Consider the following 13,054-nt stretch of genomic DNA (forward strand, 5'->3'; position numbering starts at 1 on the left):
CTGAGGCTCAGAGATGTGAGGTGACTCTGGTGAGATGACAGAGGAATGGAACCCAGAGCTGGAGAGGCAGGAAAGAGAACTGTTACCAAAACCGGAAAGAGAAGTCACTGTTAAAATTCCACCCAAGTGCCCCTGCTCTAAGAATAAAGATCCTGGATCCCAAGACCCAGCCCAGCAGAGCAACGTAGAAGCGGCCTGGCTTCCTTGGGACAGACCAGGACATCTCACTGCAGGAGGCCCTGAGCTCTGGCTCCTCTGCGATCACACTCAGCTGCTCGCACTGGGTCTGTAGCCACCACCTGGCCTGCCCTGGGTTGGAGCCAGGTAGACAGAAGCCCTGAGGGAGGCGAGGATGGCCTCAAGGCATGGGCAGCAAGGAGGAGTGGGCCATGGCCTCCCAGGTGGGTGAGGGGAGAGGGAACCAGTGGGCAGGGTGACCGAAAAGCGCCAGTTTCATCTGTTTCTATACACTGGGGCTCTTCCAAAGAGAACAGTTGAAAAAAAGCCAGTATGGTGAAAAAAAGATGCGCTGGGCTCTTTGGGGTGCCTTACATTTGTGGCTACAGCAGACAATCAGTGTTATCACTCCAGGGCCAGCCAGGACCAGCAAGCACATCAGAAAGTGGGCATACGAGAGGGGTGATTAGGAGGCAGGGGGCAATGAGGTCACATTCTGAAGGGCTTTGGGACCCACTAGGACCAAATCTTGACAGGCCAAGAAAACTAGGAAAACGTTGAGGCAGGACAGGGAGGGGCTGGGGGCAGGGAGGGGCTGGGGGCAGGGAGGGGCTGGAGGCAGGGAAGGGGCTGGGGGCAGGGAGGGGCTGGGGAACATGGTCCCTTAGATGAGGTAGGGGCCCAGAACGAGCATGTCTGGGTCAAGGGTGCCCAGCCCCCAGCAGGACGGGGCAGAGTGTGAGGAGCAGTGGGGCAGGGCCACCTTCTATCTGTGGGGCTCATTCCCCCCATCCCCCCTGAGTATGCCCCATCTAGGTGGAAAAGCTGCCGTAGCACGGGGGAAGCTTCTGCTTTGCTGCAGGGTAGGGGCTGACCATGTGGGAGTTGCCCGGGCCCTGGAAGTTGGTGCAGGTTTGGGGATGTTGAGTCACGGGGAGACTTGGGAGGGCCCTGCCACAAACCAGGTGGCATTCTACACAAAACCTGAGAACTGGGCAAACCCCTGGGAATCACCCTTTGATGCTTCTACAAGTCACTCTGATGAAGCACTTGCCCAGGTGTCACCGTCCCAGCAGGTCCTTCTCACAGACCCCAGAGGCTGATGGACTAGGAATTGCTTTTCTACTTTACAGCCCTGAGAGGGGAAGGGGTTTACCAAGGCCATCCAGGGGCAAATGGCAGGGGAGGCCAGGTCCCAATGTGCCATTCACTGACCCCCATGCCCAGCCCCTTGGTCCAAATGTGGATACCCTCCCCCCGACCCAGGGAAGCCCCAAACACCTGCCTCTGAAGAGCCGCGCAACTCTAGCTATTCCCCTCACCTCCCTGGCCGGGCCAGCTCTACCAGGAGACCACGAGGGCACTGTCTCCCTCCAGGTCGTAGGGGTCATCCCCACAGGCCTGTCTGGCCACATCACCTCTCTGTAACACCGTTCTGTGCTCCCCCAGCCCTCTGGCCTGCAGCTGCATTGTCACCCTCCTATCCGTGCTGCCCCAGCTTCAGCCCACTGGGCTCTGCTGGATGCACCCTCCTAAACCGTGGTCCACTGCAAGTTCTCTAAACCCAACAGCTGGGCTTCAGCCCGTACTTCCTGGTAGGTCTCTCTGACCCCACTGCTCACATTAGCAGGAACCTCCTCCCCATCGGTAGTCCTACGTCACAGAACCCACCCTCAGAGCCTGGGGAGGGCGTGCCCACGCTGACAGGTCTCTAAGGGAGCAGAGCACGTCCCCAGTTCCCAGTACCCTGTCCTCGCCCCTACCCTCACTTCTGGAGGCTAAGAAAGTGGCATTCAGAAGCATGCCCTTTGTGAGCTGTGCCCATGGAGGTGAAGTCTCCCATGGCATTTACACTTTATGAGACAGGCCTACAGACTGGCTGAAATCAGGCTCAAATTTCACCCAAGGCCCAGAGAGAGGGGAAAGCTACAGGCCTCAGGCTCCAAAGGAAGTCAAGCGACTTACAGGTGAGTGTTCTGGGCCCTCTCAGGGCAGGTGCTAGACTACTCTCTCCAGCCAGGCTTGGTCCCCAAAAGTGTGAGGGCCCAGGCATCAGGAACCCTGGTTCTGCCCAAAGCATAGGGTGGCTGTGGGTGGGTCATAGCCTCTCTAAGCCTCAGTTTCTCAATCTGGGGCCAGCCAATGTCCTGGCCCTCTACTTTTCTCTAATAAGGTCTGCCTGGCACCCTGCCTCCACCCATACTCTACCCCACAACACAGCTGAGTCAGCATGACCCACCTCCTTCTACCAGCCTGCTATGTGTGTGTGTGTGTGACTGACTGAGGGCAGGAGCTCAGGGCCTTAGCCAGGGGCCCCAGCAGACCAGAGCCCAGTCACAGTTGGGACCATTTCAGAGACAGGGTAAAACCTAAACATGCTGGTTCTTCCTGAACGAGAGCCCAGTGCCTGGAGCTCAGCCCTGTGGGCAGGGAGGCCTGTGTCTGCCCAGGCCCCAAGGTCCATCTACCCTCTCCCTCTGGCCGGGCCTCCTGCTGAGCGCCGGGCCTGGACAACTGCCCCGTGTCACACCTCCCTCGCCTCAGATCTATCTGAGCCCCTTCCCACTGCCAGGCTCATTTGGGCTCCAGGGCCTGCCCGTTCTCTTCCAGCTGGACACCTGGATACCTGCCTGCGTGAAGAGTGAGCAGTGAGGCCCACCCATCCCTAGGCATCTCCTCCAGGAAGCTCTGATTCATGCTGAGCCAACCAGCCTTCCCTGTTCTCTTGCTCTGGGCAAGGCCCTGAGCTGTGCCCCAAGAGGCCATCAGAGGCGGCAAAGACTTGGTCTCTGCTCCCAGTCAGGGGGTCCCAGGCTTGTGACAAAATGGAGTGCTGGTGGAACAGGGAAGAGCAGTGGGCCGCGGGTGTCAAGGAAGGTCCAGCTAGGTCTGGATGAGTCTTTGCCAGGTAGAACTGTCCAAGATGGCACCTGGGTAAAGAGTGGTGGGTGGCATGACCCACTGAGGCAGGAAGCCTGGGACAGGCAGAGGGTGGCTTCCAGGAGGTGACTGAATGTGTGAGTCTGGAATTAGGGGTGGGGGAAGGTGGCCTGGGACACAGGTTGGTGAAATCAGGGGAGATCCAGGGCCCCTGGAGATGGTGGCTGCAGAGAAGAGGCGGCAGGTGGGCAGCCCCTGGGTGGCCAGAGAAACTGGGGGCTGGGGGAGAAGGAGTGTGTGTGGTGAGAGGAGACGTGACACTGGCTGGGCCTCTCAGCATGGCTGTGCGGTTAAATGAGGCTGGGGCAGCATGGGGCTCAGTCTGCGCCACCAAACGTCAGCGATTACTATAATCGCCCCATTCTCCCTGTTCTTCCTGGTCTTCCAGGTCCCAGCCCCTCTTTCTCCCTTCCAAGAACTCCAACGGCTCCCCTTACTGAGCCCTGTCCTGTGTGCCAGGCCCCAGGCACATACATCACAGCACGTCCTCCTTTTCCTCACGTCCACCTCCTCTGAGCCTGGCCAGGAGAAGGGAGCATGCCCATTCCCCGAAGGGAAACCTGGGCTCAGAGGAGGAGAGGTCAGGGAGATGGGCAGGTGCCAGCTGTGGGAGTGCAGGGAGAGAACTTCCTAGCTATCCTTCTGTGCCTCAGTTTCCTCTCTGTAAAATGGGAATCACTTCAGTGCCACTCTCAGGGTGGCTGTGATGTGAGTGAAGGCGGGGAGCAGTGCAAGGCCCAGAGGAAGCCGGGGCTAAGGGTTAACCCTTGCTGTGCTCACTGGGCCTGGAGCTCTGCTCTGTTGAACTCAGGGGCCCCTGGAACGGGCTGGCTGCAAGTCTGCTGTCCAGCACCTTCAGGAGGGAAGAGTCCACCTGGAATGGCTGCTGAGCTACATATCTGAGCCCTGTGCCGACCTCAGGCCTGCCCTGCTCCTGCCTCAGGGCCCTGGACTGGGGCTTCGCAGGTCTCTGCCTGTGGCCCGGACTTGGCTCATGATTGCATGGCCTGGGGTGCGCCTCTGCTCTTCTCAGGGCCTCACTTCTTCCTCTGTAAGTGGGGAGAGCTGCCTGATAGGGCGGTGGGAGGACTCACTGCACAGGGCTGACTGGAAAGCACCCTGCAAACTGTAAAGTGGTGTCACTTATGGTGAGGAGCAACAGGCTGCCAGCGGGAGTGGCCTCAGTGCACTGAGACCCTGAGGAAGCAGGGGATGATCACGGCTGGGGGGACTTAAGGGGACGGCAGAGGCTGGAAGCCCCCCTGAAGGAGGCAGGGCAGGAGTGGGGCTTCCTGTGCCGTCTGGTCCAGGGTCCAGCACATCCCACACTTCTAGCCTCTGCCCTGTGCTATGACACTGGTGGCCCAGGGGATAAGCCAGTGAAGAGGGCAGAGGTGGGCTCTGCCTCAGTAGGGTTCACAGCAACCGGATGACCCGGGAGGTTCCTCACAGCCCAGGTTTGAATCATCTGTGTTCAGCAGACTAACTCCCTAAAATGTCCAGGTCTTAATCCCCTGTGACCCTATGTGGCAAAAGGAACTTTGCAGATGTGACAAATTAAGGATTGTGAGATGAGAGAGCATCCTGGATTATCTGGGTGGGTCCAGTGTGGTCAGAAGGGTCCTTAAAAGTGGAAGAAGGGGGTCAGAGAAAGAGACGTGGTGACAGAAGCAGGGACAGAGAGACATATGCTGTTGGCTTTGAAGATGGATGAAGGGCCACGAGCCGAGGAATGTGGGCGCCTCTAGAAGCTGGAAAAGGCAAGGAAATGGATTCACCCCTAGAGCCTCTGAAAAAAATGCAACCTTTGCCGACACCTTGATTTTAGCCCAGTGAATCTCAAGTCAAATTTCTGACCTACAGAATATAATACATTTATGTTGTTTTAAGGCACCAATACTGTGGTGACTTGTTAACAGCAGCAGCAGGAAATGAAGATGGCATCTACCCTAAGCATACCTGTGGGAGAGGAACTGACTTCAGACCTGGGGTGGGCCAGGTGCCTCGCAGCGTCTCTCCAGTTGCGCTGCGAGTGGGGGCCCGGGGGGCCTGTGGTAAACTCAGCCTAGTACTCAGATGTTTCACACAAGAATGTCAGCCAGATAATGAAACTGATCACTCCAACCCTTAAATCCAAACATTTTAACTGATTTTAATGGGGATCTAAAATTGATGACATATTTTGAGGCTTCTTTAAAGGAAACATAACTGCCTGTTCTCACCTTGTGCTCAGGGACTTGCAGTGATTAGAAACAGCAATGACTGGCTGCAACTGAGACCCCAAGGGTGGGGCAGGGCCACTTGGCCCCGAATGGCCCCAGGCTGAGGCGCTCCGGAGCACCCAGCCCCCCAGCTCTCTGGAGGGTGTTATTCCACCCACACTCTAGACTGACAACAACTGTGTCTACCACCTGCAGCGCTCCGCTCCTGACCCCTGCGGCCCTGTCCCCTTCTGTGGAGCCAGAATCCCGACTGCAGCCTCCTGAGCCACTGCAGGCCTTGAGCGCCTGAGTGACCACTTTACCCCTCGGAGCCCCATGTCCTCCCTGTGCTTTACAGAGACAGCCTTCTCTACCTCCCCGTGCCAACCGGGCTGGAGCCTCCCAGGGCCCCAGGAAAGCAGCCAGTGCCATAATTAGTGGGGGCGACACTGCAGGATTTCAGTCAGTGCTTGTGCTCGTGGTTCCAAACTCGGGAACCAAACACCAGCTCTTGGGTAAACAAGGAGCAGGCAGGTTCTAAGAGAGGAGCAGAGAGGCTCAAATGAGGAAGAGGGCCCAGGTTTCAGTTCATACATCTTGGTTCCTGGCTCGCGGCCGTGTTAAGAGGTGAGGCTGCTGGCAGATGTCTAAGGGACCTGTGCCCTTTGTGGTCTGGGCACAAACTATTTCTGAAATAATTCTGAGTCAAATGGCCTATAATAGCACAAGGCACCTAACTACTCCTCCATTTGGGGGAAGGTAAACTGGAGCACGAAGCCACTTACCCTCCCTGAGAAAGAGAAGGGGTCTCACCCCGAGCCTAGGGCCAGCCTATTGCCGACGTGTGGTCATCATGGAGAGTGGCAATGCGCACGGCTCATGGAACTCCACGGGGCTGGAAGGGCTGCCCTGCAGCCACTCACCTCTGGAGAGGAGAGGGGGCGCTCTCTCAGGCCTTTCCTGCCCACCCTGACAAGCCCCATCAACACAGGGGATAACTGGCGTCCCACGGCTGACAGACATGGGCCAGGCCATCTCAGCCACCAGGGGACTGTAGCACGTGTCCCCTGCTCTGGCGGAACCCTGCCCGTGACTACACGGCACTGCTCTCATCAGATCATTCCGGGCATGCCGGTACCCCAGACTTCTCTCACAACAGTCGCTCGTCCTGGTTCTCTCAGGAGGAGCTGGCCAGCGCAGGAGTCAAGGGCACAGACTCTGGAGCCGGGCGGCCCAGGGTCTGACCTTGCTGGGAAACTCCAGCATCTCACCTTCCTCTTCTGCTACTGGGCCAAAGAACGAGGCCCTTCCCCCTCTGCCTGATCTGCCCCCGTCCCCTCCCAGGACCTAAAACAGGGCTCAAGCGGCCCATCGGTCCCAGGATCCAGTGGGATAAACTGCCTGTGCTCCCTCCCACAGGCCAATGACACTGACCCAACTCTGATTCCCTTCACCATCCAGGCTGCTCTCTCCATGCAGGGGCTGGGCTCTGAGTGCAACGCCCCAGGTGTGATCTGACCAGCACAGCACAGGACGGATATCGTTATCTCCCTTGTTCTCCATTCCTTGCCTATATTAATACAGCCTGGGAGCAGCCAGGCCTCACTGGGGCTACTAGTTAGGGCTTGAAGGCCTAAGTCTGTATCACACGGGCTGCTCTCAGAGGAGACAGGTACTAAGAATTATGAGCTCCTGAGGGAGGGCTCACCTGTGCTCTAGATAGTGCCTTTCACAGAAGCCTCTGAGGATGGTTACCAAGTTCTGGGTGTGGAGCCTTGGCTATTGGCTCTTGTCCCCTGTTCTAAGTATTGTAGGGAGACCAGAGGAGGAGAGGTCTCTTCTGTCTGTAGGCCAGGACAGGCTCTAAGGGGGTGTGGTGGGGATTTCTATAATCAGAAAGGTGGGAACGCAGGGGGCCACGCCTGGGCTCCTTTGAGGTCCATATGAGGACCACGAAGCTAGGTGACCTATCTGGGATGTTCAGGCTCTGACTTCCATGGTCTTGTGACCCCGACAGTTAAGACGGTACACACAGCCACGACCTCTGGGCTAAGCTCAGCTATACAGGGTATTGTATAACCTTGGGCAAGCCAGGGCACCCCAATGAACCTCAGTTTCCTCCTCTGAGACAGGGGAAAGGCACTGCCTGGCCCCTCACTTCCCAAGTGCGAGCTTATTAGAATGCCACAAAGAAGGCTGTGACAATCCCAGGCATCCCTACTCCAGAGGTACTCCAGAGGCCTGGGCAGTTGCCGCCACCCTTGGCCAGCAACCCCAGAACTGTGGGCCGACTGAGGGAGAGAAGAATGAATGAGTGAGGGAGCAGACCTACTTTTCTGTTCTGTAGCCTGAGTGCAGGTGCAGAGCAGACATTTTCTCCTCCTCCTTCCTTTTTCTGCACACTGCCCAGGCTCAGCCATGCCAGCAGGCCTCCTGAGGCACCCTGAGTGGCACCAGGTGTTTCTGGGCGTACCTTCCTAGAGTCTAGATCCAGCCCAGGGACAGTGCTCAGAGCATAGCCAACCTCACACAGACCCACCCAAAGCAAGCGGGTGCCCAAGGAGGGACCATGGAAAAGTGGGCCAAGGCTGTAGCCCAGCAAGCTCAGGCCAGGGTCATTCATGGAGTTGGGAAGCCTTGGGGCCACAAGGGGCTGAGTGAGTCCTGCTTTCACCTGGGCCCGTGAGATGACCTTAACTAGGCTTCCCCACTCTGGGTAGCAGACTTCCCAACTATAAAGTGAGCAGGGCGGATTGGACGTCCCTGAGACCCCCACGCCCCAACCTAGAAGTGGCTTTTTTTCCCTGGATGTGGCTTTTCTCCTAGGTGTGGAGACGGACAAGGCACGTGCCACCTGAATTCCTGTTCTACACTGAGGCCCTCCTTTGCTTCTGTGTCTCAGTGCTGCTGGGCTGATCCTGCGATCCTAACTGCCAGTGTGGGTGTTCCCGCAAGCAGAGGAGGTTTACAGCCACATGCAGAGGCCACCTGACATGGCTCTGGGTTCTCTGCTACAAATACACAAAGAAATACATGTGTTTGATGAAGGGTAAAAACTTTAAAAAGGAAAAAGTGAGTTCACATCTGGAGTGCAGCCCCCCACACTCACACATGGCATGTGTGACCGCACACACAGGGACATACAGACACACACCCTACATGCCAGCACACACACTCACAGCCCGATACACCAGCACATACAAACTCAGATGTCCCACAACCAGGACACACCACACACACACACACAGACACAGACACAGACACACACACGAACAAAGGTGCAAGAACAACAAAGGAAGTGGAAGAAAAGTGTTACCCATGAGTAGCCGCCGTTTCACCCGCTTGTCCACATCAGCTACTGACGTGGCATTGAACTGAGAGCGCTCAATTGCAGCCTCATCCTTCTCTAAAACACAAGTAAGGGACAAACACGGAGCCGGTGGTTAATGAGAGCCCACTTCCCGCGGCCCAAGACAGTCAGCCTCTCGGCGTGGCGCACACAAAGCCAACACAGCATGCTGGGCCAGCGCGGTGTCCTCGCCAAGGGGCTAATCCCAGGAACCTCCAAGGTGGGCGTGTTCAGGGCAGAGCAAAGAGGCAGCAGGGTGGGAGGGGGATGCAGAAAAGGGCATGACCACAAAAAGACACAGATGGGACACAGGGCCCATCTGCAAGCAAATAGAGGAGGCGGCTGAGGTCAGAGTGGACCATCTGCAGAGGGCCACAGAAGCAGACAGCCCCACCTTGGTGCTCAGGAAGACATAAGCCATTATAGACACCCCCGGCTCAAGCTGGAGAGGCAGGCACAGGACAAGGCACAGGACAAGGGGACAGGGCTGCGAGGTCCGGTGATGGATGCGCCTGGACGGCAAATGCCCTGTCTCAAGGGCGTGACAGTGTGTCAAACACTCATGCAAATTAAGAACAAACATACGAAGGAACAAAAGCACACACACAACAGTGGAACCCATCAGACAGACACAGAAAAACCAGGGATCGATTTGGGCAGCGCTGGTTGCCTGCTTGTCTATAGAGGACTAGAGCTAGACATTCAAGTGCTCAACGAGGGGTTGCAAAGAGGGGTCAGTCTGTTGAGGAGCGTGCAGAGGGAGACGGCCAGGCAGGCTGGGGAGCGTTCTGGCCGCTCGGCACGAAGCCACGCCAAGAAGCTTCTTGAGGAGGAGTGCGTGAGGTTAGCTGGTTGTGTATCTTGCTCCGTGGGAGGTGTGTGGAACCTCAGGAGGAGTGAGCAAAGTCAGATGAAGGGTCTCCTGGCCAGCAGGGAGCAACAGCTCAGGAGCTGGTCTGGTCTGGGAAAGGATTCTCAGGGGGGTGGGAGGGAAGTTACATTAGAAAGTAGAGCCAAGCAGGGACCTTCACATGCAGCAGACACTAAAAGATAAAAAACAAGGAAGGATGAGTCAGGTGGACAAAGACAAGATGTGTTAGACGAGGCTGGGGGGGGTGGTCTGGCCCAGCAGCTGTTTGCGCTGGCCCATGGCCGGCAGAGGCTGCAGAGGCAAACACTGAGGGGGACCCCAGCAGACAAGACAGGAAGGGGCTGGTGGGCCTGGGAGAGCCCCCATCAGGACAGCGGAGACAGGCAGAGAGGCGGGACAGGAGGTTCTAGATGGGATCAGGCTGCAATAGAGACACTGGTCTGAGATCGGGTTTTGCTTTGAATTTTTTTTTCGGTTGTTTGGTTTGGTTTGGCTTTTGGCTCTGAAAATAATTAATGAACGTCAGTTATCAGACAAGACAGGCAATCAGGGACCATCACCAGAAAAGCAGGAGGAATGAGATAAAATGAAACCAAAAACGGCTGTCTGAGAGGAGAGACCACACAGAGGAAGGGAGAACCAGGCAGGCAGCAGCTGGGATGACAGCCCTGGACCAGGAGGGGACCGCTGGGGCCCCGCCAGGCGCCTCTGCCCGCCTCCCAGGACACGAGGGAGCAGAGTCACAGGGGACAGGACGCAGCAGCAAACTCTGGGCCTCATGGCTTTGCTCGCTTGCCAACCCCTTTTCTGTTACTTGAAAATCCCTCAAGAAATATCTTCTGAGTTGATAATAAGAAATGGGGCCTTTTGTTTTCTTTTTAATAAATATGATAACTGACCTGTGGATTTCTAAAGTTTTCCAGCATTAAAGAGAAAGAAGAGGATGAACTCTGGGCACCAACTTTGAAATTCCTCTTTTTCTCAGTTAAAAAATTTGCCTATATTTTTGAGTGGGCAAAAAACCTACTCGTGAGTATAGCATGAGATAATCACAAATATTCAAGCTTCCCCTTGGAAATAAGGACCAGGAGGAAGGAGGTATCGAGACTCCATGTAACAGGTGAGGTGACGGGAGAGGGCATCGCTGAGCAGAATGAACTCCAGGAGGGAGAGGAAGTCTGGTGAGAACCCCGTTAGCTCAGGAATGGAAAGCAGTTAACAACCCAGAGCCCCCCAGGACCCACACCAGCCCACGTCCCCTGGTGTTCTAGACAACGAAGACCGAAGGCAGTTTTCTGAGGAAAGCTCCTGGTTTTCCAGATTGCTGCGGGCAGCGCATGTCAGGAATGGGGCCGTTAGGCAGGTTAAATGCATCTGACTGTGTTTCCGTATTAGGGGAGGAAACACCTGTGCTTCAGGAACAGAAGCAGCCCTCCTTAGGCACACACACCTTCCTCCCCGCTATGGACCACGTGCCTGCAACCACCCCCGACGCCAAGGACCAAGACACACAGCAAACCTGCAGTGACACAAAGCAGAGGCCCTTGGTCCTGGTGGCTGAGCGACCCTGACTAAGTCTCCACAGAAAGTTTCCCTTGGGAATGCCTGCCAGCCCCTTTAGTACTGCAAGGCGTTCCTATTCTGTTTCCCTTAAGCTTCCTTCTTGGAAACGGGGACACGGCGGGGTGCTGGCTGATGTCAAGGCCACATGGTACACCCCACGGTGGGCTGGGTGGCACAAGAGCGCTCGTGCACGGCAAGGGCGCCAACTTACCAATGCATGTCCGGCCGTCCGAGTGGAGGGCGTACTTCTGGTGGCAGCCACACATGGGGCCTGTGTCCGTGTCCTCACAGCTGTGCTGGCAGCCTCCGTTTCCATAGTTACAGGTTACTAGTTAGGCCCAAAGTGTACATACGTGTGTATAAACAGAACGATAACAAAAACAATTAGCTTATTGGTGTTGGTTGTGTCTTGTAAGGGATGGGGGAGGGAAGTGAGGGCACAAGATAGTCAGTGACTAGACACACATCTCCCGAGACTTCAGCCCCTCGAGGTCTTGGGTGGAACTGCTCCCTCCCTAGAGGTGAACTGGGGTGGGAAAGAGAATGGACTTTGAGTCATCTGGGCTTCAAGCAGACAGCTGATGACTCAGATGGCGTTAGTTGAAGAAAGGGATAAGTTGGACAATTTTAACCTTCCTAGATTGCAAAAGACACTTTAAAATAGCCTGTCTCGATGCAGCAAATGTCTGTTAATACCCAGTATAGTCAGTAAGGTAAGGGGAGGGCGGGGGCCCGTGGTGAGAGGGGACCCTCGTTTCCTCAGTTCTTGCAGAGCTTTCTTTCCTCTGCTGACGTCCTGTGGTGTGAGGAAGGACATCCCCACGGATGTCCATTCTCTCCAAGTCCCAGCTGCCATCTCAAACTCTATCCCTTCAAAGCCCTAATCCTCCCTAGGCCATGTCCAAACAGACAGAACTTATGCAAATTCATGTCATCTGAGGAGCAGTTTTGAAAATGACCTTTTATTTCAGCATGTTACATAGTTTGTGATGCCTATGGCCTGGAGGAGCTGGTGCCGGTCAGCCCAGAATCTTAAGATGTTTCGCAGCATCAGCAACCTGGGTCGGCTGAAATAGGGCTGAACAAAAAGAAGCCAGTCTGAAGTAGGAAAAATGATAAGTTCAAGTTTATTTAAAAGGAAAGACACTGTCATCACTTTCCAGGCAAGGGCTATCCCTAAGGGAGATGCCCGATCTCTGCAGGAGGGGTTACCGCAGGCCCTGCTCTACTCCGTAAGACAACAGAGAGCCTGTCATCTGTATGCAAATGGCGCACTAGGGCCTCGCGGACAGGGCGTCCTCTTGGATAACAGCCTTTGTCCAGAATTCTATCTACTCTCTTGATTTCCTGGCAAAACTTTAATAACAATCCAATATGCAAAAATAAATCTCAGAGCAACCACAGTCAGAGGGGCTGAGAATTCCAAATTGGCAGAGTCTGAATTAATGATGTTCTAGCAGGTTGACCCATGAGCAGGGCTTGTACCAGAGGGAAGTCATTTGGTGGCAACTCCCTGGTGAATGATTCCAAGCATTTCAGAACTGAGTTCCGCAGCTGCATTTCCCAGGAATGTCTCCTTTCACCCAGAGAGCAGCACGGAGCCTCCAGGGGCACTGTGCGGAGTGACGGTGGCCCTGTCAGCCTGGATACATGCAGTCTCCCTGCCAGCTGAGGAGCAAGGACATAAAGAGAATGGTTCCTGCTCAGTGTCCCAGATGCCGTCCTCGGCAGACAGAGGCTCTAACGGGCTGCCTCTTTCACAGGGAGCTAACGACTGTCCGAAGGAGGGCCTGAACATCCAGGGTGAAATTTCAAGGACCTGCAGAACTCCTTCAAGAAACACAAATGGGGCTTTGAGCACAAAGCCCTCAGCCCCTTCTCCACAGAAGCATCTCTTTTCTTAGCATTCCTGGGAGCCTGGCAGATGGGAGTTCACACTCATCTCTGAAATGG

At 55.6% G+C, this 13,054-nt stretch overlaps 1 protein-coding gene across 9 annotated transcripts in view; it reads right to left on the minus strand.

The window, feature by feature from the left end:
- The window catches only part of SCUBE1 (signal peptide, CUB domain and EGF like domain containing 1), a 136,579-nt gene that overhangs the window by 44,690 nt on the left and 78,835 nt on the right, over positions 1-13,054 (minus strand). For 6 of the 9 annotated variants that reach the window (XR_011433780.1, XM_023631757.2, XM_070254556.1 and 3 more), the window contains 2 exons: positions 11,313-11,429; positions 8,635-8,724 (listed from right to left, as the gene is read on the minus strand). Coding sequence is in view for 7 of the 9 variants with exons in the window: in XM_023631757.2 (XP_023487525.1) it covers positions 8,635-8,724; positions 11,313-11,429 (207 nt within the window). In the remaining 2 variants the exon portion in view is untranslated. The remainder of the gene's footprint in view (positions 1-8,634; positions 8,725-11,312; positions 11,430-13,054) is intronic. The other 3 variants (XR_011433781.1, XM_023631758.2, XM_070254555.1) reach the window with 1 other exon arrangement.

The sequence above is a fragment of the Equus caballus genome, chromosome 28, assembly GCF_041296265.1.
Source record: "Equus caballus isolate H_3958 breed thoroughbred chromosome 28, TB-T2T, whole genome shotgun sequence".
Taxonomy (NCBI): Eukaryota; Metazoa; Chordata; class Mammalia; order Perissodactyla; family Equidae; genus Equus; species Equus caballus.